Genomic DNA, 25,223 nt, shown 5'->3' on the forward strand with positions numbered 1-25,223 from the left:
TTTAATTGGCCCCAGCAGGCTCTTCCCACATGAATCCATGTGACATATCACATGCAATAAGTTTTTCAGTGTTTTTGCGTCATGCCTTATGAAATCAGTCAAATCATAGTTATGTATCAGTGTGACACCATAAGATTTAAAAGCATGAGTGAGGATCATGCTGAGTGAGGATAGCTGAAAGAAATCCATATAACTGATGGGTAACATTTATCAAAACTAAGCTCAGCTGTCAAAAGTGTGTAAGTGAAGGCAGTTAGGTCTTCTTTGTTTACGTGTGTGTGTGTGTAGAAGAAGGCTACAAAACTCTCAATTGACTTTTCAGTGGATTAGAGCCAGCCCATGGTCATGCAGAGGAGATGCATCCTGTGACTCACAATCGCACAAAAGTTTAGTTTGGAATTTAAGTCAAAATTGCTAAAAATAAAATGCCAGAAAGTTGGGTATAAATGAAGAATACCAGTGTGAGGAATAGAGTTGTTTAGACAACCCCACTGATGTCTCGTGATTCTGTTGTTTATACATACAAAATGAGTGAAGCTCTTTATATCAAGTTGTCCATTTAATAAAATAGATTTGCAAGCAAAATACACTGACATTTGTGTTACCACTCAGTTGTTTCTCAGCTAATTTTACATAAACAATGTTTCTAACCATAATGCTTTGGGGCTATACCTGTACAACTAGCATGTTAACCTCTCCAAAGCCAGACCGATTTTAAATATCCATGATTTAGATTAGCCGCAGAAACCGAACAGATCAGTCTCAATGTCTACTGTTTTTTTTTTTTTTAAATTGGTTGTACAGTCATACATCTGTTCCCATCCGCCACACAGTTATTAAAATGTCATTCAAGCTGCTATGTAGCATTGCATTGCCAATGGTACAAAAGGAAAATATCAACCCAAAGTGGAATGGCTACAAAGAGGGAGCAAAACAACAATCTTTCCTCGCACTTCTCAGTGACAATTTTAGTACATACAAGTCATCTAGGGGTGTTACAGTAGCAAGAAAGGAGCATAAGATAAGCAGTCTATTAAGCTTTTAAAAACTAGAATTGGCTTTAAAAAAAAAAAAAAAAAAAGGGAATTACTAACTGCAGAAAAAGAAACCAAAAATTGAAAATAATTTTTTAATCTTCCGGTGGCTGTGATTAACGGCAGTATCACGGTTGATTTGGTGACTTCTAACCTAAATGTACTCCTCATTTTCATCTTTAAATTTAACTGGAAGGCAGTTGTCTGTCCAAACTGAGAGGTACATGGAGCTCTTCAGGGAGGATTATTGATCACTGATTGGAAATATGGTCCACATTATGGGTAACCTACAATCTACTTACAACTTTTACTCAACAGAGGGAAGAAAAGACATTTTTTTGAGAATTACAGACAAAGTCTAGATTCAGGGAGGAGTCATTCATATTTAGCAGACCGTTGCGCTCTACAAGATTCGATACTGCTGTCAATTACAGCCACCCCAAACTCAACGTACTGATTTTTTTTTTTTTTTGGTAGATAAATCCATACTAAAAATCTTTTCCATTCATCCAGCTTTTTTATCAATACATGATTAAAAAGTAAATCTTAAATTACAACAGTGATGTTTGTTTCTGTGCAGGATGAAAGTGTTTGTAATCCTAAATGCCAAGAATTAAAAATGAAGACGTGATCAGGGGTCTGTCTCCGCGTGTGTGTTTACAGGTTTGACCCTCGCATCCATCACCGGTCCATCATGCTGAGGATCATCTCAGGGGTCAGGTCTCCGTTAGGTGGGGCGTCAGGCAGCTGCACCTCCTGTGCTGCCCCCTCTTCCTGGGGTAACTCCTCCAGCTGGATGGTCGACTTCCCTCCGCCGACCACCACCTCCTCGACGGTATCATCATTGACTTCATCATGGTCGGCGCCAACCTCCCTCTTCACGATGATGTCGTCCACCTCTCCGGTGGCCTCGTCCTCCACACGGATGATGGCAGCCGCTGTTAAGAGAGTTTCAGGTCAGATTCTCAACTTTAAGATATAAATATGCTTTTTATTCTGTTAAAACAAATAATTGAAGGAAACTAGAAAGGATCAGACTAACAGTCCGTTAGCAGCTGTCCAGTCTCACTTTGTGTGGCTCAGAAATGCTGCCAAAACATCGTAGTGAGATTCTTACCGTCTGGTTTACTCTTCGGGGGTCGACCACGTTTCCTCTTGACCGGTGGCTCCACAGGGGCTGGGATAGGGACAACAGGTGGGGCCTGATCCACCTCAATCTCACTCAGCCCCTCTTCTTCCTCTGCCTCATCAAGTTCTCCATCTAATGATGGATGGGTAAGGATATCAGACATTACATGACATAAGCGCATTTGATGACAAAGTTGGGGTTAGCGGTTAGTCAATGTCGGGCTGTCGGTTGGCGTCTGTCGCCTTATGTTTATATATTTATGTGGTTTGTCCCACACTCCCGATTCAGCATGTTGAATGGGTGTCACGAGACAGCAAAGCCTGTTGGCAATGAAATGATTTGCAGTTCAAATCAGTGCAAAAGAAGAGAAACAGATGTGAGGAAAGTAAAATGACTACAGTCAAGAAGGTGTGAGGTCCAGACTTTTTAAATCAGACTAGAGTGTGACTTGTGTTGTTGTTCACAAGCACATGATAAATATAATTTGTTCTTTCGACAATGGGTTGTGTTATTCGTGTGCAAACTGGCCAACTAGTGTCCCGTCGGTCTTACGGTTTCCCTTTTTGCTGATGAATACAGACTACTGTTATTCCTGTCATGCAGGCACAGAACGTATGTGCTAGTCGGCCTTTGACTGTAGTCTCTGCGGTCTGTTCTGGTGGAACAGGCGGCACATGACTTGGACTTCATCACCACATTAGTGCTTTGATGATAGTTTGATGTGTAGAGGCTTTAACGCAATTGAACCACCACTATGCTGAGTTGCGTCTTGGTTGAGTTTTATGTGCCAACTTAAAGCAATAAATGTGTCTGATCCTCTACAATCTTCAATACCAAGTGGTTTATCAAAATATGTTATTGAGACCGATGACTCCATTGACTAACCCAATATCTTTATGAGCATTTTGAGCAGACTTGGAAAATAAAATTCGCAAACGCCCATGACAGCTTTTTACAGTTTTGACCAAATTTAACTGCATATTCAGACATCAAATGGAGGGACTGTCCCACACTACGTCTATAATACCTGTGTTATCATCATCGTCGTCCCTCCTGGACTGCATCTTTCTCTTCCTGCCTCGACGACCCTTTTTGGGTGTGGAAGTCCCATTTTCTTCTTCAACTTCGCCAGTGCAGTTCTCACTGTGACGCAGCATGGTGTTCTGTGGAGCACACAAGTAACCATCACGACTCAGCGATCTACTGTAGAAAACAGGTTGTGTGTGTGTGTGTGTGTGTGTGCTATAACAGAGCTCAGTCTTACCCTGCGGGTGAACGTCTTGCTACACTTGACGCAGACGAAGGCAGTGGGGACAAAGTTGGGATCATGGTAGCGCTTGAAGTGCATGTCCAGAAGCTGCTTCTGCCTGAATGTTTTATCACACTGGCTGCAGGCAAACGGCTTCTCCCCAGTGTGTGTCCGCTTGTGCATCACCATGTGGCGTTCCTGTGAGGTAGTAGATCAAGGATGACTTGTCATTTAGCATGAAGAAATTCACACAGCACACATGTTTCATATTCCACTTTTCACACACCTGTCTGCAGCAGTAGTCACACTGTTCGCACTTGAAGCGTTTCTCATTCTTGTGGGTCTTCTGGTGTTGGATGAGAGCGTATCGCTCATGAAACACAGCATCACAGTAACGGCATTTCTTTCCCTTCTCAATAAATGAATGCTGCTTCCGCAAGTGAACGCCTGGAATAGAGACAGAATAGACATGTTATTGTGGCCTAACAAAATTTGTTACCGCAGTCAGCCCTGGAGCTCTTTCATTTTTTTAAAGTTACGCACTTATTCCACATATTTGACAGTTGTGTCTAAACAGAAAATAAGATGAGCAAACAAGCACACACAAGCAAGCAGACACACGGTCCATGCGTGATTGGAAAAGAGCACTTTGGGGTGTCCAAAAATGTGAATAGTACCCAACTCCTAAAGAACTACATAAATACCAGCCTTCCCAGAACCTTCTCCACTTTTTTCTGCATGTGATTGCATTTAGTCAAACAAAAATGGCAAAGCATAACTAACCAAGGTCACTCTTGCGTGCAATGACAGTATCACAGTGTGGGCAGTGGAACTTGGCCACGTTCTCCGTGTGTTTCTGCAGAATATGCATCTTCATGGTGCCACTCTGAGTGAATCGGGCGTGGCAGATGTAGCACTCGTACGGCTTTTCTCCTGCATCAAAGAGGAGAGAATTTAGTAAGTGAGGTATTCTTCTTACACTGGGAGTAAGCCTTCTTTTTAGAAGCTGCATGTATGTTACCTGAATGCGTCCTCATGTGTCTCTTCAGCTTGTAAGTGTCTCTGCTAGCATAGCTGCACAGACTGCACTGGAAGGGTCGCTCCCCTGTATGAGAGCGGATGTGCCTTTTCAACTTACTCACCTAGAAAGAGAGAGAAAAATACAAATAAAAAAATTTCTGGGGGTGTAAATTACATAAAAAGAAATAATGAAAACGGATGAGCATGTGATTACTTGCCTCCACGCTGCAATAGTCGCACATGGAGCACTTGAAGGGCTTCTCGTGTGTGTGTTTGTAGCGACGATGACGCACCAATTCACCGCTGGTCACAAATGCCATGTCACAATCTGTGCATTTATGTGGCCGAGTGCCTGAAGAAATGGAACAAAGAAACTCTTGAGTGTGTAGTGCTAATGTAATGGAGGCATAACCACATCCAAGTGAATTTCCCAGCTGGCAAGTTATGAGACAGGAAACTTACCAATTTATCTGCATTATTACAAAATGTAGCTTTTATTTATTTATTTTTTTTTTTTGCATTACCTGTGTGTGTATTGAGGTGGTTTCTCAGCAGTGTGACAGTTCGGAAGGCCCGTCCGCACAAGTGACATTTATGCGGTCTCTCATCTGTGTGGCTCTTCATGTGTCTGTCCAGGTTGGAGCGCCTCGGACAGGTGTAGCTACACAGTTCACACTGGAACGTCTTCTTTACACCTGGACACGACATTTTAGGATTATAACGCGGAACATCGAATAACCAAAGCACAACCTAAAAATGTGTCTTTTCACAATCATGTGAAAAGTCGTGTCAAAGTCTAACCTTTTTTCTTGATCTTGGTGGGCTTTGGTGGCTTCATGTTGCCCACAACCTTCTCTGCATTCACTTCAGACAGCAGCCCCTCCTGCTGCTCTTCCTCAAAATCGTACACGGAGACATCCATGTCACGGTCGCCCTCTCCGTAGCGCAGGCGGCTCTTCTTTCCTTTCTTCCCTTTAGTACGGACATTGGCGATGGGCTGGTAGTCTGGATCCTTGGCCCATTCTTGCTCGTCTTGCTGAGGTACAGTGGCCTCTATTTCCGCGGGCTCTTCTTCCTCCGCCTCTCCCCTCACCTCTTGAAACTCTTCGTGGGCTGCCTGGAGCTCTTCCTGCTCTACTGTCTCCACCTCACCATTGGCACCCACTTTAACCACCTAAAAGAAAGCATTACAAATGTCATGTTGAAACCACGCTTTTTTAAACAAAAACGTTTATAGAGTGTGCCAAGATTAGGGCGTAACCAAGAAGGGACGCTCTCATTATGCTGTATTTTAGAGTTGTTTCTTACCTGGAAGCCCTCAGGCAGGGGGAGAGTGTGACAAATAACCGGCTCTGCGTCTTTGTTAACGGTTGTAGCATCAACATACGTGGCCTGGAGTCCCTCTACGGTCGCTGTTGTGACAGGTACCTGAACCAGCTGAAGCTGGCCCAGACCTAACGCAGCTCCAGCTTGCTCCTCCATATTCACCACCTACATGGAAAGAATTAAGCTTTTCAACCTCATCGCACGGCAAAAACTTTTCAAGGCCAGTTACTGATAATCCAACATTACATGAAACATCAATGCTTAGCATGTGTTCAATACCAACCTGGAGCGTGATGATCTGACCCTCATCTCCACCAGTAACAGTTACTGTGCCGCCGCCCTCCAACACCTCCGTCTTCATTTGCAACAGGGTCGGATCGAGAGCGTCCATCACCATCATCTCCATGTTTTCAGCCACCTCCCCCTGTGGAGCTATGGCTGCTCCTTGTATCAAAGCCTCTCCACCCTCCGGCAGCACCTTTCCTTCAGGAGCCAGGACAGCGGCCTGAGTGGTCTCCATGGAAACAACCTCGCCCTCCATGGCAATCGGGCAACTAACACCCTTAACAGAGAGGATATGTATTAAAAAGTGATGAAGACTTATATTGTTTTAATATCACATAAAAAGAACGGTCCACATTTCTTAAGTGCAGTTTATTAGCGCATCAGTGGATTTGATAATAAACTGCACTTAAGGGAGCTACAGTGTCTTTCTTGGCTGCTTATCATCATCTGAATTTAGATCTCTCATTAAATTTCTGATAACCAAGTTGTGAATTTTGACATTAGGGGGACATTCATGTGGTCGATATACAGGAAAAACAGGCCCCATTTTGACACAGCTTAAATTTAAGAAGCCGTCAGACGTGACATGGGAATTTCAAAATAAGGGCCTATCTGAAATATGACAATATGTATCAACGTTTTCAGTTTGCCTAGGTGGTATAGTTTATCATTAAATCGACCCAGATCTGTGTATCATTAATTCAATTTTATTTATAAAGCCAATGATCACAAAACAGTTTACATGTTATTGTAAAGCACGGGGTCCCTCCACCATAGCGACCACGAATTTCGACATTCACCATGGAAATCTAAAAAAGTACACCCTGAAATATACTGATTTATTTCTGCTCTAATTTAAAAAATATCTCCCTGAACATCCGGTTGAATGTGCAGAGTAGAGTATGGGTCAGGAAAAGTAATACTTGGAGCCTAGAGTATAAAACTTGAGTGAGTAAACTGCGATAGTTTATCATGTATACTCCCATTGTAGTACTATCTAGCAGTGAGGTAACGTTTAACTTTTTGAAAGTGACTGTTGACGTCTTCGTGTGTTGATTAGCCATTGATACCCGCCGATCAATCAATCGATACTTCGAGGTCACTTTGTTTTCTTATTCCGAGAACGATTACTCCGCAACATATCTGTATGGATGTACGGGTTATCGGTCTAAAAATGCTACATCGTTTAAAAAACGATGCAAACTACTTAAACATCAACTCGTGTTAACTCGGGAGGCGCGAGAGCGTCTGAAAACAGGAAACAAAGGGCACGAGAAGATGGACGTCAGGCCTGAACTAACTTAAAACAGAAATACTCAAAAACACTGCCATCCCCGCGCGAAGACCACAAAATATCAGCCTAAAAGCACCAAAACGCACAACCGAGACGGGGAGTTACAGTTTATAGATAGATTTAGTGCATTTTGGACAACGATAGAGGGAGACAAACACCCCCCGCCAGCCGCCTGGTCGGTAAGCCCTACCGTGACACCTAGAGGCCGGCGACGGCTCCTACAAAAACGTTTCCGTGTTTGGAGGCACAGTAACGGCTGCACTTACTCCCGACTGCTTCTGTTCCCGGTTATAATCAGCTGTGTCCTCGGCGCATGTGGTTGTTCCCCTCGAGCCCGGTGTGAACGTCCGTACGTGCTGAGCGCCGGACTAATAATTTTCTCCCGCTTAGGAAGAGTGGGCCCAACACAAAATGGCGGCCCTTATGAGCTACCGCGGCTGCGCAGACAGAGCACCCGAGGGAGTGAAGGGGCGTGGCCAGGCCGAGGCTGAGGGAGATGGGCGCCAGATTTGAATCCAGCGTGGGCGTGGTGAGCCGGAGCGATAACGATAACGATCGAGACAGCTGACAGATTAGTGATCAGTTTACTGACCACTTTCGTCCCGACGTGATTTCGACAATGTTCGCTCATTGTTAAATCGGGGTTACAAGTACATTTTGTGAATTAAAGCAATTCGCAAAGTCAGTCACAAGAGGGCAGTGTGAATGCTGTAGGTTTAGGGTGAGCCCTCACAACCTGCTTACAACACAGAGAGTCGTGATTGTACTCCATCCATCCTCAGGGATCTTTATTTATTTATTTGTGTCACAGTTTAACTGATGGTGACGTTTTCACATTCAAAAAAATATCCGTACTGTATCAGAGTATGTGGATTACCAAGAAAATGTAGAAAAAAAACTGGCACAGTCAAAAATCCTGATGCCATTGACCAGATTAAAGTGCTGCGAGGGCCAAATGAGCTGTAGGGTATATTATTTCATTTACCTCTCTATGTATATATTTTGCTATATAATGAAAAAACCTATAATGTATACTGATCTCATATTGTTTTTTCCCCCTAAATACCTTAATTAGGACTCTGTGACAATTAAGAAGAAAATAGAAATGCTTGGTGTGCCTTGGTGGTTAATACAAGTACAAAGAGAGTAAGTTTACACCCTTTGAAACCTGGACATCCCTTGTGTTTCCTTCAGATGCTTTCCATGAGTATTTAATCCTTTGAAGCCTGAGGAAATTGGTTTGATTTCTTTCAAAAACATGGGAACAAGGCAATGAGCAACTTGGCAAGAAACCTCCCCCAAAATTGCAAGGAATTAGTAGATTTAGAAAAACATTTTATTTTAAAGATGGGGGAAACCTTTTGGGAGAACTGTATTTAAAATGATAATAATTTTAATTTTAAATTATTTTTCATCCAAAAAAAAATCAGGTGGGGTGGGGTGGGGTGGGTGGGTCCATGTATGAAAAATAGGGAAATGTTAGTTTAAGTACACACCTGCTGTATTTTTCTTTTTTGTATGCCAACATTTTCAAAGAAAAAAATCTGGTGATTTGCTTGTTGTTGTTTGGGGTTTTGCTAATATTTTGTTATTTCCTCTTGAGCTTCATATTGCCGTCTTCCTATGTTTTTGAAATCAACTTGATTTTCCCACATTTCTGGTAACGTCCCTGGCTGAGTCTGGCTGTGCTCTTTTTTTTTCCCTGCACATTATCGCTCTGGAGAGAGTGAGTTTCTTCTGTTAGAGTGCTTATTAAAGGTATACTAGGCAGGATATTCCTAATAACAATGTGCAGACTTATGTAGAAGTAATCCATCTCAGTCATTACTCATAACCCACTAGAAGTGTGTGGTTATGTATTTTTCTGCTGAGTCTCTGTCCTCTGCCTGTATATTTCATGTATCAGGCAGCAACTCGATGGGTATGAATAGGCACTATTTTGGCATATATAGTTATTACTATTATACATATATGGTATTTTCCTCTTATTTTCTGTGCTCGGTTTGTTTAAGGGTGACTCAGGGACGTGTCTAGGGAGTGGCCTGAAATCTGATTGGCTGATTATCTGCCCATTCAGTGTTCAATGTTTAACTAGTAAACTTATTTTTTGTGTATTTGTGCAATTCAGACTTAAACCCGAGAGGCAGTTATGTGTTAGAAAAGTAGGTGTGGATAGTGGAGACAAAAATGCTGAGTTTGAGCTGTGCCGACACGTGTGCCTGCAGCAGCGCTTGTACTTTATGCCACCCCGCATAAGTTGGTGCCCGACTTGGGCCACCCCAGTAAAAAAAAGACTGGACACACCACCGCTAAAAACCGAAGCAGCCACAGAACTGTAGTTCCTTCAATGGCCCCTTGAGTCTGGCTCCAAAACAGAGTAAAACCCCCTCAGGCCCAATTTTAAAATGCCCAGCTTTGCTGAAGAAATAAACATGTTTTCAGCCCAATACAAGAAACTGTTTTGGTCTCTATAGGTAATTTCAACATTCATTACAACGTTACAGGGGGTGGCTTTTAATGTAACTCACCCGTTTACTTGTCATCAAGGCCTAAAGTTATGCATGATTAAGGCGGGAAATCTCTGAGTGACAAGCTGTCTGGCGATAGATTCCTCGGCGTCTCAGTCAGATCCACCCCTCACTCCTCCACAGCTGCAGCCTCTCGCCCAAATAGTAACACTTCTGGCTAAAAAACAAAATGGTAACAATGGCTTACCTTTCATCATAATTGTTATCTCATTTGGTCTTGACTTTTTCCCAATATTTTATCAGCTAACAGTTGTACAACAAAAACATATTCCCATATAGGGTTTTATTTTTATATGTATATATGAGCATATTAGGCGAGATTGAGGTCTAATTAACATGACGGATGCATCCAAGCTACAAAAACGGTCACCAGTGCGATCCAACTTGAGAAACATCTCACTTCGACAAACCAATCACATCTGCACTCCAGCACTATAAATAGCTGATGTTGGTACTCCACACAGAAAACCTGATGTGGGTTCTTAAGTGGAAAACAAGTTACTGTATTTCTGGGTTGTTACGCTGGGTTTAGAGTTAACCGCTTAGACGGGAAACAGCCCTTCTTAAAAAGAAAAGAAATATGATCCCTGTGGACAAATTGTGTGGCTCTGGCTGTCATAAATCAAAGTTGAATGATATAAATTATTTTATCATCTGCCACTAAAGTCAGTTTAAATTATACATTTATATTTGTTTAAAACTGGGAATTGAGTTGCCTTGTTTAAATATCAAATATTCAAAAACAATTCCCTTGAAACTCCCTGCACACACCCTCAGAGGTATTAGTGGTATAATTAAGATACATAGAGACTGTTGCTTGTGGGTGTGTGCCTGTGTCTTATTTTATGGTGTCTGAGCAAATCTTACAGCTCATTATCAAGATATCTAACAATCCTCTCAGGACTATTTAGTACAGTTTCTTCTGGTATTGGTGAGACATCTCACTTTGAATTTCAGAGCATCTTTTCCGCATATAAAATAAATTATTAATTTGTTACATAACCAACAGAACATTTTGTCCATTTCAGGGTTTCCCATTACAGTGTACTGGTTTACATATGATTGTCCTGGGTTAGGATGCAGGGATGAAACAAATGTCAGAGTGGTCACTTTTCTCCTCCCTCTCTCTCGCTGCCTCTTGTTATTTTATCACCATCTTTTCTCATGGTTTTCCTCTCAGAGGGGAGGGGGCAGAGAAAGGCGAGGTTCTGTTGTCAGATCTGTCAGTCTGGCCAGCCTGGCCCCTCCCACCTCAGTGGAGGCATTACATACTGCTGCTGCTCGTGCTCTTAGCAACGGTGCCTCAGCAACAGAGAGCCACAGCAACAGCGTGCCGTGTCTCCCCAATGGAGCTGCCATTGGGCGGACCAGCGCTCAGGCACTACACCCAGAGCAGACCGAGACCTCACCGACAAAAACTGAACTACCGTCCCTGCAGACCACAGGTACTGTGAAGGAGGACCAGAGAGGTTTTTGTAAAAATGGGAGTGTGAGGGGAAGGTGGTGTGTGTGAGGAGAGAAAATGGAAGAGGGGAGATGTAATAGGGTACAGAGGGGAGAGGCAGGGGGAAGGGAAGGATGGAGGGGGAGTGCTGTAAAAGATGCCTGGTCCCTGCTTGAATAAGGCAGTCCCATTGTACCGGTCACCGGCTGTTTGATGAACCCACACTTGGTATTTTCTGTGTGTAAGAGCGTGATGACTATGGATGAGATCCAGTGCTAGTTTCCTCTGAATGTCTCTTCTTTCTCTCACTGAAAAAAAGCTCCTGCTTTTTAAAAAAAATTCTCATGGATTTGTATCAAAATGTGTGTGATCATCTCCATTTTCCACTGAGCTGATCATGTTGTCACAGAGCTATTAGTCTGTAGACATACAGTCACTCCCTTTGAGCCGATGGCCAGGGAAACCAAATTCAAGCAATTCCCCTGACAGGATATCATGTAACGGTGACTTCTGCTAAATTTGTGTTCTGCAGTCAACCTCCTGGTTTTTATTCCTACTTGTGGCTACAGATGTTAATATGATCAGGATGATGCAACGCTGTATGGCTGCAATTTTGATATCACATTACCTACATCGGCAAAATTAGTTATCTTGCTCTCATTCTGCATGTAAAATCCAGTGACGCCCCCCCATTGTACGTTACTGAGCAACTGACTCCCAGGAGGCTGGTTTGTAGCATGACTGGATGAGAGGTTCAAACCAAAATACACCTATAGAGGCAGAAGAAACACTAGTGCCAAAGTGTGTGGGTTTTTCTGAGGTGAGGGTTATGTAATGTAAAGTTATATGTGATACAAGTTGCTCTTCAGCATCAGGTTGATCTTTGTTGTGAAACGCTTTTCTGTGTGTATGTGTGGTGATCAGGAGACGATAATAGAGAGTGACAATGAAGTCCTTGAGCTCATGGGGCGAGTGGATGAAGGAGTTGAAGAGTTCTTTACTAAGAGAGTACTTCCTACTGATACACTGTGAGTATAAACAGCTGCCTGATTAGCTGCTTCCTTCATATTTAGTTAGTCTAGATACTAACAATACTGTTTTGGTAAAAGTATACTGCAGAACTGATATACAGAATATGATCATTTATGTAGGAAAAAGCAAGATGAGGAATCCATCACAGTGCACGAAGTGGCTCCTGCCAGCTCTGTCCCTTGTCCACCCCCTACGAAAACACTCAGGAGGAAGCTTGGTGACTTCTTTACACTCAAGAAGAGACGAGGTCTGAAATCAGAGGCGAGCCAGGAGGGGCGACCCAAAAAGGCCTCCATCGCTGATCTCATTCGCCCTCTCAGGGAGGTTGCCAGAGCCGAGAAGGAAAAAGATAAGGACCGAGTCAAGGAGCACGACAAGGAAAATGAAAAGGAGAAAGCGAAGGAAAATCCCGGTGCTGTTACTGGAGAGTCAGCTGTTCAGGAGACACCTGGTGCTCAGCTGAGGGGTGAAGCGGTGCCTCCCCGCCGAGCTCTCAGAGAGGGGAAGTCCCAGTCTCTCATTTTGCTGTCTGGATCAGCAGCTGCAGGGAGTACCAATGCCAGAAACAAGGTGAATGTTTGAAGAATTTAAATCTAGATTTAGATTAGTATATACATTTTGAAAAGCACTCACTACTCTGCTGTTGGTGATTTCAGAAACAATTTGAAGGCCAACATAGCTTTGAACAGAAACTCCATCTCATGCTTCAACGCATTGGAGTTTCCAAAGCCCAGCCAGGAGAGACACAGGTGCGTGAATGTGTTCGTCTGAATTCATGGATATGTTTACTATTGGCTTGGGTGGTATCTATTTTTCATACCCTCCAGACCTTTCACCAGAGTAGACAATATACAGTATGATGGTATTTGTGTTTTTCTTTTACTTGTGACAGTAGTATTGCATTGTCACACAGAATTGTCTAGCCTACAATGCTGTGTTTCTAACATGCCATTAGCCAACTTGGATAAGTGTGGCTGGTTTTAAATCAGACTGTGAAAATAACGGACATAGCTACTGCAACGTCACCCATGTCTCACCCGTGTTTGGGCAAGACGCTGATGCTGTGGAGGAGTGAGGGGTGGATCTGACTGAGAAGCTGAGGACAAATTTGCAGAGAGAGTCACTCAAAGGGGCCCATCCTTGCAAAACTATAAGCTTTAATTAAATGTAAACAGGTGAGTTATATAAAAAGTCATCCCCAGTAAAGTTGTCATGAATGTTGAAATTAGGCAAAGAGACTAAAACCGTCTTTTTTTACCAGGTTGTAAACATGTCTTTTTCTGCTGTTATGTTTGGCATTTCATGGATGTCTTTAGGGACTGACTTGTTTCTGGGGCCAGCCTCAAGTGGCCATTAAAGGAAGTGCAGATTTTGTCAGTTTTCATGTTGTCTACATTTTTTTATCTCTGCAGGTTGCAGTTTGATTTAAATACTGTCTCTTAAAAGAGAGGAATTGAGCACCTTTATTGCTGGAGGAGCCAATGACACTTGTTGCTGTGATGGACACTGACACATCAGTGGGCTGAACGGAGATGATATGCTGAATAAAATCATGGCTAATAGGCCTAAACTGCTTTTGAAGATGGATTAAGTCATATCAAGAAAAAATTATGCGGCAATACTCCTAAAGAGGGACCACTGCATTTCTTGTTCTTTCTCGTTCTGTTATCCCATAGATGTATAATATTAACTTGATAGCCGATGCCAAGAAGGTGCCTATTCATTCCAGCGGAGTCACTTGCATGGCGCATACGCCCCCAAAAAGTTTTCTAGCTTCCAGGTTTACTATTGCAATATGTGGCCCATTGAATATGTGCAGTAGTGTTTCTTCCACTGGTTCCACCCCCGAGGTCCTGCCTCATAGACTTTCCATTGTGATGATGTTACAGAATTTGAAATTGCTTTTGTTAGCTCCAGGAAAGTTTTACAAATATGAAACCACAGTTGACTAAAAATTTATATTAGAAAGTGTCATAATTGACCTTGTTTGCAGTTTGAGGGGGCCTGTCAACAGTTTTACAGACGTGTCTCTTGCAATGGTGGCCTATTGGATAAATGTTTTTAGGCTGTGGACGAATTTTTCACTGCAACACCGCGAGTGGCCACTGAAAAAAAAAGGAGGCAGGGCTGAGCAGCATTCCTGGGGGTGTGGTGGAGATGCATTGTCCATTTTTTCATAAAGTCTATGGTTCCACCAGTAGAGACTGACCTCTGGTGGCATGCGCTGTGTACTTGATCTACTTAATACAGCATCTCCGTATCAGTTTATTAGAAGAGGAGCATCTCTGTTTTTGAATGTATTGAAAATCATACCCTGGGGATGTTTAAATACCCCAGTATACTGTAATACCTTGATATCGCCCAAGCCCACTATGCTGCAGGAGTCATCATACGTGTTAAAATGCCTTTTTTATTCTTGTAGAATCCCGAGGGAGAGATGAAAAAAGCTGAATCTGAAGGTAAGTTCCTTTTATCTATTTGATGTTTAATATGATTAAACTCCTCTCTACTCTAGCTTAGTGTTAATGAAGCAGAATTAATCTTTGAAGTTGAGGGGTTTTTTTTTTTATCAAAGGGAGAGACTTTTTAACATGGATCACTTCTCTATTAAAATGATTAGATTTTTCATTGGACTGATAAGACTGCTCTCATCTATTATAGTGAAATACTAATGAATGAATTCCTCTGTTAAATTATCTTTGTGTCTCAGGTACTATCATTGATAGTAAACCTGAGCCACCCCCGACTTTCACAAAACCTCGAACGATGTCTGCATCTTCAGGTGAAACACAAACACTGATTCACTCTCATACAGTATGTGTGCGATCAGCAATGTAATTTGCACATTCTTTTTTTTTTTGTAGATACAAGGCATCAAATTCGCCCAAGTGTGTCAGCACACGAGTCAGCTGGGAAACCTGCTTTGCTTCCAAAGCCTGTTATCAAGCCAGGTCCACCCCCCACAACATCTGGCCGCAACACACCTGAGAACGAGCTAGCCCAAATACAGGAAGCGGAGACAAACATGCCCACTAAACTGACTCCAACTGCAGCTCCGTCAACTCCTGCTGCTCCTGCACTCACTACTACCACCACTCCTACTGTACCGACAATCTCAAACTCAGTCCCTGACTCAACCGATTTTACAAGTACTGTATCTCCCTCTGACACAGATATATGCACTGACTCTGTTAACCCCACTGCAGCAGCCACAACACCCACGAATGTTACAGAGCTTGACAGAAAACCGTCTATCCCTGAAGCTAATGCTACTACCACTGAACCACCCACCTCCACCTTTACGACAAGCACCACTACACCCACAGAGCCCCCTACCCCTGTTTCAGTTATTTCCTCTGAGTCCGTCACTCCAAGCCTCTCTGTCACTTCAAACTCAACAACCACAACTATGCCTTCCATTACCACCTCAGAAACAGTTTCTGCTCCCAGCAATGAAAGCTCAGTTTCCACAACATCAACAACCCTGTCAACTAAATCGACTTTCTCAGAGCCAAATGGTGTTCTCTCAGCCGATGCTACTCCTGCTGCTGGTGGTGATGCAGCTATTTCTGTCACCACCACGGTTTCTTCACCCTCCACCAGCACATCAGATCTGCCACTGGGCTTGTCTGCTACCACCAATTTAGCCACTAAAGGTTGTGATGATCCCACTTTAGTCACCTCCACTAGCTCTGCAACTTTAGTTTCATCAGTCACTAAAACAACATCTCCACCTCCTAACTCAAGTGATACCATCACAACTGCAGTTTTACCTGTTGTCTCCATTACCTCTCACTCCACCCTGATCTCTCCTGCCCTGCCTCCCACCATCTCCACCTCTTCCACTACCACTACAAGCCCGACATCCACCGACTGCATGAACTCTATCTCTGCTTCCAACATTACTCACCCAGCCACCCCTGGCCCCGCAGATATTGCTGCTCCCTCCACTTCGTCCAGTGAAACAAACCCCACAGACACCACTTCCACCGCCACCAGTTTAAACCGTGCAGATACCACATCCACCACCAGTGCAGCTACTGCAGCTGCAATTTGCTCCCCACTCATGACTGACTCAGACCCACCTTACACTAATAACGTCAGCACTACCCTCGCATCAACTATTGATAACTCAAGTGCTACTTCTCACCATTTGAGCAGTCCAGCCCCCTCTAATGACAGTCCAGGCCAGGATAATGATTTGCAGACATTTCCTGAAGAAAGATCCAGCGTAGAGCTTGCAGACAAGGGTAAGTAAGTTTTAACTTCTGTGGGTATATAATGTATGCTTATATGTATTCATCTGCTGTAGCACAGATCAGCCACAACATTAAACAGGGTTCCCATGATCATGGAAAACTGGAAAAGTCATAAAATTTCACAATCTTGTTCTCCAGGCCTGGAAAAGTCATGGAGTTGGTCAAAATCGTTGAAAGTTTTGGAAAAGTCACGGGATTTTAATTGTAAAATTCATTTCCTGGGGATAACCTTCCACATAATGTAACGTAACTGCAAATTTATTTTGTAAAAGTTAGCTGTTGACATTTTTACACTCTAATGTGTGTTGAATATATTATTTCAGCATCGACATTTTGATGCACAATAGTTGAATTGAAGGTTGAGTGATGTGAAGTATGGCAAATTAACTCAAAAAAATGCATCTGCTACCTAATACAAATGGAATATTGGAGTAATCCGGGCCAAGCCTTTCCCTTAAAACAGGTTAGGTATGAGTAATGTGGTGACGTTTTTTATATGTGTGCAGGAAAGCACCGTAACCAAGCCAACAGGTGCTTTAGACACAGTGACACCGCATGCTTTTCTGAAAGGGAAATGTTATTATGGGTCCTTGAAAAATCATGGAGGTGTGGGGATCATGGAAGTGTGGGGACCTTAATTAAACCCAGATGACAGATGAAGCAAATAACATAGGCCATCTTGTTACAATGCAATCTTCTGCTGGGAAACCTTGGATCCTGGCTTTCATGTGGATGCCACCTGACACACTCGCCTCACACAAATACTGTTGCAGACCAATTACCCTTCATGGCAACGGCATTCTTCAGTGGTGGCGGCCCCTAAGCAGGAAAATGCATCATGCCACGCAGCAAAGACTGCTCAGGAGTGGCCATAGATCCTAATCTGATTGAGCATGCCTGTGTCCATGCCTCAACCTGGGGGGGGGGTACCTATGTTTGGAAGAGTGTGTCAGGTGCCCAGATGAAAATGTTGGTGTACATAATAGTCTTTTCTTTGTGTAAAGAAATAAATCAGCTTCTCCTAGATCTAGGAGAAATAAGGAGCAAAAGAAGAAAACGTGTTCAAGTTTTCTTTTGGATCTTACTGTTATCTCAAGAGCCGATTATTTCAGACAAATACAGAATACTACATTGAAAGAGGAAGAACTAAGATCTTAAATTAGAATTGGTCTGAGAAAAGTAAAAGGCTATTTTTCAGGAGCTGAATTTAATAAGTATGAAAAATGATCAGAATTTCATATTGGTGTTGTATTAAGCTTAGTTATGTCTTGGAGAAATAGGCTGGACAGAGAAGAGATCTTATTTTGAATGTTCCTTTCCTCCAACTGGCATCCAAATGAATGCCAGGACCCAAGGTTTCCTAGCAGAAGACTTCATTATAACAAGATGTTAGGTATTATTCACCTCACTCGTCCCGGGCTTTAATGTTTTGGCTTATTGGTGTATGGTAGTGTAAACTGAATTGAGTAATTTTTGATATTCCTCTCTCAACAGCTGACGAGGAGCTTGAGATGGTTCAAAAGAGCAAGCAAACTGAGATGGATGAGAGCAAGAAAGTCGATGGTGAGAAGGAGAGCGAGAATGAGAACGAGAAACCAGCTCTCACTCCTAACAGTGAAGTGATAATGAAAGAAGTGCAGGAAGAAAGTGTGAAACCCGAAGAAGACACGATGAAATCAGAAGTGGGAACAACTGAACCTGCATCAGGAAAAGGTGGTGACCTGCAAAGCGACAAGGAGGTGATAGAAGGTCCAAAACAAGAAGAAACCAAGTCAGAGGATGAGAAGTAATTCAAAAATGATTAAATGTCGAAACACGGGACCAACTACTGTGACAGCGGCAGGAGAGGCCACAGTAAAGGGTAAAGGGAGGGGGGGACGATCCATGGCACTTCCTACAGGGACCACCACATTACAGCAGCACACCACAAAGGGTGGGCCACTGGACCAAAGAACTGAGATCCCCTTGGTGTGATGTAATCAACAAATCCAGCAGTGTCTTTGTCCTTTTTTAACTTATGTTTGAATTTTTGCATTGCACGTATGATTATGTACCATAAGACAACTACTGTGGTAAAATACACCATGTTTACAATAGATGGATAAGAGACATAGTTATGACTATTAAATGGATTATTGAATTGACCGAGTCCTTCTCTCTGTTTTTTTTTTAAATGTCTGAATACATTATTTCTAACAAAAAGTAATGTTTTCTGACAAGAAAATCTTCACTCAAGGTACACCTGCTTTTTCTGGACCTCGTGGTCTTCCTCTCTTGCCACGAAGATAGCTCAGTTGTTATCACTGATGGTTATATCACTTTTTCTGTTCGACTATCATCTTCGGTGCCAGATTTTAATAGCCTGAGCAAAAACCAAAACGGATAGTAAGCAAACCATCAAGGACGTTTTATGCTGAAATTAAATACACACAGTGTTGGGGAGTAACTAGTTGAATTTAATTGAGTTCTGAAACTAAATTCCAAAAAACTGAGAAATTAAATGTTCAGTTATATCCTATCAAATACTTGTCAAAATGTTGGTGATTACAAAGGGGCTACATCCAAATATAAATGGTTCATTTTTCCCCCAAAATTATTAACAAGACATGCAGAATAAAGGGATTTTCATGAAATTCCACCATTTCAAGCTCAGATTTGTATTTTGTTTTCTGATGGATGCGGTCTTCCCACATAATGTGTCCATCGGAGACCATCGGAAATTTTAAAATACGTTCTGTTTTTACAGTTTTTGGCTATTAAAAATGGTATAATTTTGGTGATGTATGACGGCAGTAGAATAAAGATAAAATACAACCATTTTGTATGCCAAAATTGCTTAATTGTTTTGTAATATGCCGACCCCTCTTTGCACTACCTCCTCATAATCAACAGTCCCTAAAATACTTTTCAAAAAGTCAATGTGTACTTCTTGTGTCAAATTAAATCATATGAAGACAGCTATTAACAAGGGTATCTTGGGCCTTATCCACAAAATGTTTTTGAAGTTTGACTTTAAAAAAACCCCCAAAAACTAGAGTGGAAATCTTAACAGCGCCATGTTATACTGCAGCAGTTGCTGTTCATCATCCAGACCAGCAGATGTCACCGGCAGGAAACTCGCCCGGAAAACACACTTTACCCGGAAGAGGAGGGCTGAGGGAAACGACGGTGGAGAAATTGTTGTGTACTGTCCACACAATTGTAAGGAGTTTATTTTAATATTTAGATAATCCAGCGATTTAAAACCACCTTCAGCCTGAGGTTTAACCGCAGGAGGGTTTATCGTCGCAGGGTTCACGGTAGAGATGTCGGTCGTGCCTCCCAGTCGCTCGGCGGCCGGCTGGCCGCGCGGTGGTTCCGTTCAGTTTGGGAACAAATACATCAGCGGGCCTGCGAAACCGCTCACACTGGAGAGGACCATCAACCTGTGAGTCTGTGCACCGCGGATTATACTAAATGTGTGCGGTACTAACCGTAAAACCAACGTGACTACCACAGTTAGCTACCCGTGTGTGATGCGCAGCATTGATTTAGCGCCATACAGCAGCCTGGAGATCCTGTTTCACACAGCACATCTGCAGACATCATGTGGCCTCAGTTTTGTTTTGATTTTGGTTGTTTTCCAAATATATGAGTTTTCAAATATGTTTCTAAAAATGGCTTAACACTCTTTCATTGTTTGTTTCACTCAGCAGTCACGTAGTTTCTGAACATTTTTAATCAGGTCTGAAACTGACGTAAATGAAGACACAGCTGAAATGATTAGTTAATTTATCAAGTAGTTGATTGAGAGAAAATGTATTTACAACGATCGTTTGAAGTCAAGCTTATGCAAAAATAAATAAAACATTAAAAAATCACAGGCTTTAGCTTCTCAAATGTTAATATTTACTGGTTTCCTGGGTCTTCCCCGACTGAAGTAAGGTTAAAAAAAAAGAGTAAAATTTAATGTTTATTTTTTTCCCCCTCCCTTATTTATTTGGTACATAAATTGTAATTAAAAAAAACAAAAACAGAACGCATGTCACAAAAGCCAAAAATTGATGTATTTATATTGCAAGTTCTGCCCAACCAAACTCTAAGTCTTTTTTATTTAATTATTTATTTTACAATGCAGCATGTTGACAAAATCCTGAAATAAATTTAGTTTTGGATGTAGAGCTGAAACAATTAGTTTTACAGAATATGCAAATATTTGAAATTTTCTTCCTCTTAAATTTGAGAATTTGGTCATTGTCTCCATTTTTTTAAAACTCTTTGTCTTATAAAATAAGCTATTTGAAGACTCTAGGCTCTAGGAAATTGTGATGTGCACGTGTCATTTTTTTCTGATTTTTAAAAACATTAATTTCATCCAGGAAAGCAGTCTTTTTTTTAAATCTCTTTTAAAAAGGTCTATTGCATCTTTACATCAAAATTATATAATTCTAGTGTTTATCACGGTTTTACTTTTTATTGCATATAGATACAGCGCACACTGTAATTATTCCTACTTAATGACTTTTCATGTGTGTAATCTGCATTTCAGATACCCTCTTACTAACTACACCTTCGGCACTAAGGAGCCTCTGTATGAGAAGGACAGCTCAGTGGCTGCACGATTCCAGCGGATGCGGGAAGAGTTTGATAAGATGGGAATGCGTAGGACGGTGGAGGGTGTTCTCATCGTCCATGAACACAGGCTGCCTCATGTGTTACTGCTGCAGCTGGGCACCACCTTCTTCAAACTGTGAGTAGTTGATGTTCAGAGGCTCCTGTGTGAAGCAGCAGAAGTGTTTTTTTTTTTTTTTTGACTGAACAGTCCTCTGACAGTTTGCGTCACTCTTGCAGGCCTGGGGGAGAGTTGAGTCCAGGAGAAGATGAGGTGGAGGGTCTGAAACGCCTGATGACGGAGGTAGCTGCATCACAGCACAGTTTGAGCGTCTAGTTGCTGTGACGATTGTAGAGGTTACCTTGTTATCTTTCCTTTTAATGTTAGATTCTCGGACGGCAAGACGGCGTGAAGCAGGACTGGGTGATTGACGACTGTATCGGCAACTGGTGGCGCCCCAACTTTGAGCCTCCACAGGTTCGTACACACAAATGTCAGTGCTGACTTTTGAGGACAACTGAAGTAACATTTAAATAGACATAATTTCAAATATTTTATTAGAAAGCAGGGTAGCATTAACATATCAGTAATGAAATGTTTTAGCAGCTCCTGGTCAGCATTTGTCATTCCTTATAAAAGAAGGGCCGTATAGCAGCATAAAAACAAACAAGACAAAAACATCACAAAGGGACAATAGGTATACATATATTATGTCAAAATTTAATATGTCAAAATACAATACATAATAGAGTTCATTTAAATACAGCAATGTTAAATCTAGAATTTGTTAGTTAAATGAAGAAGCTGCATCTAGCTGTGACCACCGCTAACTCCTCTATCGTCCATTTCTTTCTTTGAGCTTTAATATCCAAAATACATGGCAAAGAACAGCCAACAATATAGAGATTTATATAAGATTTTGAGGATTGGTCGTAGTCCTAGTTATTTTCACTTTAATTGCAAACCCAACTATAATGCGAGGTACTTTTTAAATTCTCAAAGATAATGAGAAAACCTGGCTGCTGTGTCAGACAAGCATTGAGTCACTTCATACACAGATGCTCCAAAGTCACTGTTAGGACACGGTCACACGTGTGAAATTAACATTGGCGAATATTTGCCTCCTGTTCACTTCCATTCTTTGCAACCACAGGGGCGAATAAAACATTTGGTTTTGGTGGCAAAGCAAATTTGCATCTTGGCATCGTGTGGAATTAAGCTTTTGATTAACTTTGATCGTCAAAGTCGCAGCATCAACCAGTAGCAGAGAAGTGTGTGACGAGGAGACACTGAGTGCTTCTTTGTGTAACCGACTGATATTGTATAATTTTAGCCATAAAAAATACAAACTGCCTCACATGAGAGAAGTCGCCTGGCTGAGGTGAGTTGGTAGACAGACATGGGACAACTTGTACTGCCCTCGTGCAGCACAGACATTACCTTTGCAGGCAGTGGTCACTCATGTGTGACTGTGCCCGCTGTACAGCAAAAAACAACACATCACTTACAGACTACAACGTATTGTAGATGGCTGCCATTTTCTCATTAATCCAGAATGACACATGAGAAAGCGCTCTGAATCCCAGGCTGAAGTCTCCGTGGTCAGTCGGTCGTGATGCCGTCTATTTCTCTAATGTGAACTGATCTGAAGTTGTTTGTCTTGCAGTATCCGTATATTCCAGCTCACATCACCAAACCTAAGGAGCACAAGAAGCTATTCCTGGTTCAGTTGCAGGAAAAAGGTCAGTACATCACAGCGTAACTCGTGAAATAATTTGGTCTCAGAAATTTACATAAGTAGAGAATATATAGTGGACAGAAGTGTAAATAAAAGGAGAGAAGGGCCATGAAAAATGTACCATAATTTTGCTGTATTTTTTTCTTGTTTGGAAACCTGTGATTCATGTTTCTACAGCGCTGTTTGCTGTCCCCAAGAACTATAAACTGGTGGCAGCACCGCTGTTTGAATTGTATGACAACGCTCCTGGATACGGACCAATCATTTCCAGTCTACCGCAGCTGTTGAGCAGGTATTCTTTATGTCATATGTAAAAAGCCTAAACTGAACTGCTGTTTTTCTGCTTATTTTCACTGTGGCTAAATTAAAAAGTGAAGGGCTGGAATCAAACGAAACCTTAACTGTCTTGTTAGAGGATGAGTTCTGTTTAATTACTGACAAAACCTGTAACTAATTTATTAGATTTGCATGTTTCTGTCGTGACTGTAATGTAACGTTATAAAGGCACAGTGAAAATGATGAGTCAAGAGACTACTTAGAAGCTTCTTCAGATAGCAGCCATCCTTCTGAAGTGTCTGAGGACGACACTGAAGACTGCATCACAGCTTCCTATTAATACAGACCAGGAGGCAGAGGATGACACAAACACGCAGTATTTGCAGATAAAGATTCAAGATTAAGACTAAGATATTAAACAGATATGTGAGACAGTGTGCAGGAGATTTTCCACTCATAAAAAATGCACAAAAACTCTGCAGGTTGCCTTTAACGGAGAAGAACATTTAATTTTAACTTTTTATTTAAAGAGACAAAAATGCATTGACATTATTGTGAAAAATAATCTCGTAACATACCAATAACATTTGCAATAATTGTCTTTTTATAGGTTCAACTTCATTTACAACTAACTTGAGTGAGCAGACTTTTGTCTGGCTGTCTCTGTGAGTGCAGTCCTGTGTGAGTGAAGACGAGAGACAATGTGGAGAAAAAAATACTTCTCATCTTTGGCTCAACTTTCACAAAAGAAAAGCTTGTCATGTCAAGTATATTGACAGTTCACAGGGGTGTTTGTACTGTTTGAAGAAGATAATGAAAATGTCATTTTTGGGTTTTTTTTTCAATCTTGAGAAACTTCTGGTTTTGTAGTATGCAAGTCTGTATCTTAGTATGTTACGAATCTGATTTTATGTCCTCTCAGAGGAGGCCAATGTTTAATTAAACAAACTACATCATTGTGTTTCCTGTTGTTTTAACCTGTAACAAGTCTGTGTATTTTTTTCTTTTTAATAAAGAAGTCCTTTGAGTATGTTTTTATAAAGTTCAAAGTGTGTAGCTGACTGATAACAATTAAGTGTCAAAGTAAGCTCTAATTTTGGTTCCTTGGTTTATCACATCATTCAAGACGGACACGACGGCACTATTATATTAAATTGTTCAACAGTCACAGTAGAAACTAATGTTAAAAAGTCACTCTGCATTTGAAATCAGTGTCGTGTATTATTGTTTTTTTGAGTAGAAAGCATCAGAGATATTCCAATGATGAAACAAATGCTAGTGTTTTAATTTGACATTGCTCATAAGTCTAAAGTTTGCAGCCATCAACTGTTTGACAGATTAGTTTTTCACTTTCAGTGCTTAACTGAGAGACTTTGCCCTGAAATTTACCTCACAGACAGCTCAGTACGACCTTACAAGCTTCATAAGTCACTTTTTAATGTCTGCGGTTATTGTTAGATATGTGCTGTGTTAAAATCACATCCCAAGTAATGATTCTAGGGTAATTTTAAAAACATTCACATTAAAACAATGGCAGAATAATTCTGGCAGCGCGTATATGTCACTCATATCAACAGTATTATGGAGATGGTCACCGGTGACCATTACAGCAACACAGAGGTCGTATTTCGGGCTGTTTGTTAGACTGTTTTTGCACTGTTAAATGCAGCCTGCATGGCATAATATAAATTTATCCATTCTTCAAACCACGTAACCTCTTATAGGGGTCACAGTCTGCTGCAAGGGTCATCCCAGCACACATTGTGCAACATTATTGTTGTTAAAGTCAAATCTAATAAAAATGAATCATCATAACAACGCCTTTAAATAACACAGTACCAATCAGTCAATCAGTCAGACTTAATTTTCATAACACTTCATACAAGCAAAACTAATACAAAGTGCTTTATACCACTGCAAGACCACATGGCACATGGCTAACGAAAGAGTTTGTAATTAATTAAAGCACTAAAATAAGAGTCCTCATTAAAGCCAGAAACAGAGGTTGATAAAAGCCA

The 25,223-nt window shown here is 41.6% G+C and overlaps 3 protein-coding genes across 3 annotated transcripts; 2 read left to right on the forward strand and 1 right to left on the reverse strand.

Moving 5' to 3' along the window:
* Positions 1–540: 540 nt before the first annotated feature.
* Positions 541–7,762, reverse strand: LOC121949914 (transcriptional repressor CTCF-like). Its single transcript, XM_042495803.2, has 13 exons — positions 7,604–7,762; positions 6,042–6,320; positions 5,741–5,923; positions 5,234–5,606; positions 4,957–5,127; positions 4,651–4,784; positions 4,434–4,554; positions 4,196–4,345; positions 3,699–3,859; positions 3,428–3,610; positions 3,191–3,326; positions 2,152–2,295; positions 541–1,972 (listed from the first exon to the last, which is right to left on the reverse strand). The coding sequence occupies exons 2-13, from the start codon at positions 6,297–6,299 to the stop codon at positions 1,716–1,718; spliced, it is 2,271 nt and encodes a 756-aa protein (XP_042351737.1). The 5' UTR covers positions 6,300–6,320; positions 7,604–7,762; the 3' UTR covers positions 541–1,715.
* Positions 7,763–11,196: 3,434 nt separating this feature from the next.
* On the forward strand, positions 11,197–18,744 carry LOC121949764 (uncharacterized). Its single transcript, XM_042495557.2, has 8 exons — positions 11,197–11,310; positions 12,234–12,337; positions 12,461–12,911; positions 12,998–13,090; positions 14,764–14,800; positions 15,052–15,123; positions 15,206–16,591; positions 18,095–18,744. Exons 1-8 carry the CDS (start codon positions 11,212–11,214, stop codon positions 18,388–18,390), a joined length of 2,538 nt encoding a protein of 845 aa, XP_042351491.2. The 5' UTR covers positions 11,197–11,211; the 3' UTR covers positions 18,391–18,744.
* A 930-nt stretch (positions 18,745–19,674) lies between these two features.
* On the forward strand, positions 19,675–24,254 carry nudt21 (nudix hydrolase 21). Its single transcript, XM_042496448.2, has 8 exons — positions 19,675–19,801; positions 19,892–20,027; positions 21,129–21,329; positions 21,431–21,494; positions 21,579–21,668; positions 22,858–22,933; positions 23,107–23,221; positions 23,816–24,254. The coding sequence occupies exons 2-8, from the start codon at positions 19,906–19,908 to the stop codon at positions 23,835–23,837; spliced, it is 690 nt and encodes a 229-aa protein (XP_042352382.1). The 5' UTR covers positions 19,675–19,801; positions 19,892–19,905; the 3' UTR covers positions 23,838–24,254.
* The last annotated feature ends 969 nt before the right edge of the window (positions 24,255–25,223 follow it).

The sequence above is a fragment of the Plectropomus leopardus genome, chromosome 1 (genome assembly GCF_026936395.1).
Source record: "Plectropomus leopardus strain MGB_pleo_1.0 chromosome 1, ASM2693639v1, whole genome shotgun sequence".
Taxonomy (NCBI): domain Eukaryota; kingdom Metazoa; phylum Chordata; class Actinopteri; order Perciformes; family Serranidae; genus Plectropomus; species Plectropomus leopardus.

Excerpts from the sequence above, each read along its gene's own strand:
- nudt21 (XM_042496448.2), top strand. The coding sequence starts at position 19,906 with ATGTCGGTCGTGCCTCCCAGTCGCTCGGCGGCCGGCTGGCCGCGCGGT. Across the intron at positions 20,028-21,128 it reads CTGGAGAGGACCATCAACCT|ATACCCTCTTACTAACTACA; the intron begins GTGAGTCTGTGC and ends TCTGCATTTCAG. Across the intron at positions 23,222-23,815 it reads CTACCGCAGCTGTTGAGCAG|GTTCAACTTCATTTACAACT; the intron begins GTATTCTTTATG and ends GTCTTTTTATAG.
- LOC121949914 (XM_042495803.2), bottom strand. The coding sequence starts at position 6,299 with ATGGAGGGCGAGGTTGTTTCCATGGAGACCACTCAGGCCGCTGTCCTG. Across the intron at positions 3,611-3,698 it reads GTGACTACTGCTGCAGACAG|GAACGCCACATGGTGATGCA; the intron begins GTGTGTGAAAAG and ends ACTACCTCACAG. Across the intron at positions 2,296-3,190 it reads CGACGATGATGATAACACAG|ATGGAGAACTTGATGAGGCA; the intron begins GTATTATAGACG and ends ATCCATCATTAG.
- LOC121949764 (XM_042495557.2), top strand. The coding sequence starts at position 11,212 with ATGGAGCTGCCATTGGGCGGACCAGCGCTCAGGCACTACACCCAGAGC. Across the intron at positions 12,912-12,997 it reads GTACCAATGCCAGAAACAAG|AAACAATTTGAAGGCCAACA; the intron begins GTGAATGTTTGA and ends TGGTGATTTCAG. Across the intron at positions 15,124-15,205 it reads AACGATGTCTGCATCTTCAG|ATACAAGGCATCAAATTCGC; the intron begins GTGAAACACAAA and ends TTTTTTTTGTAG.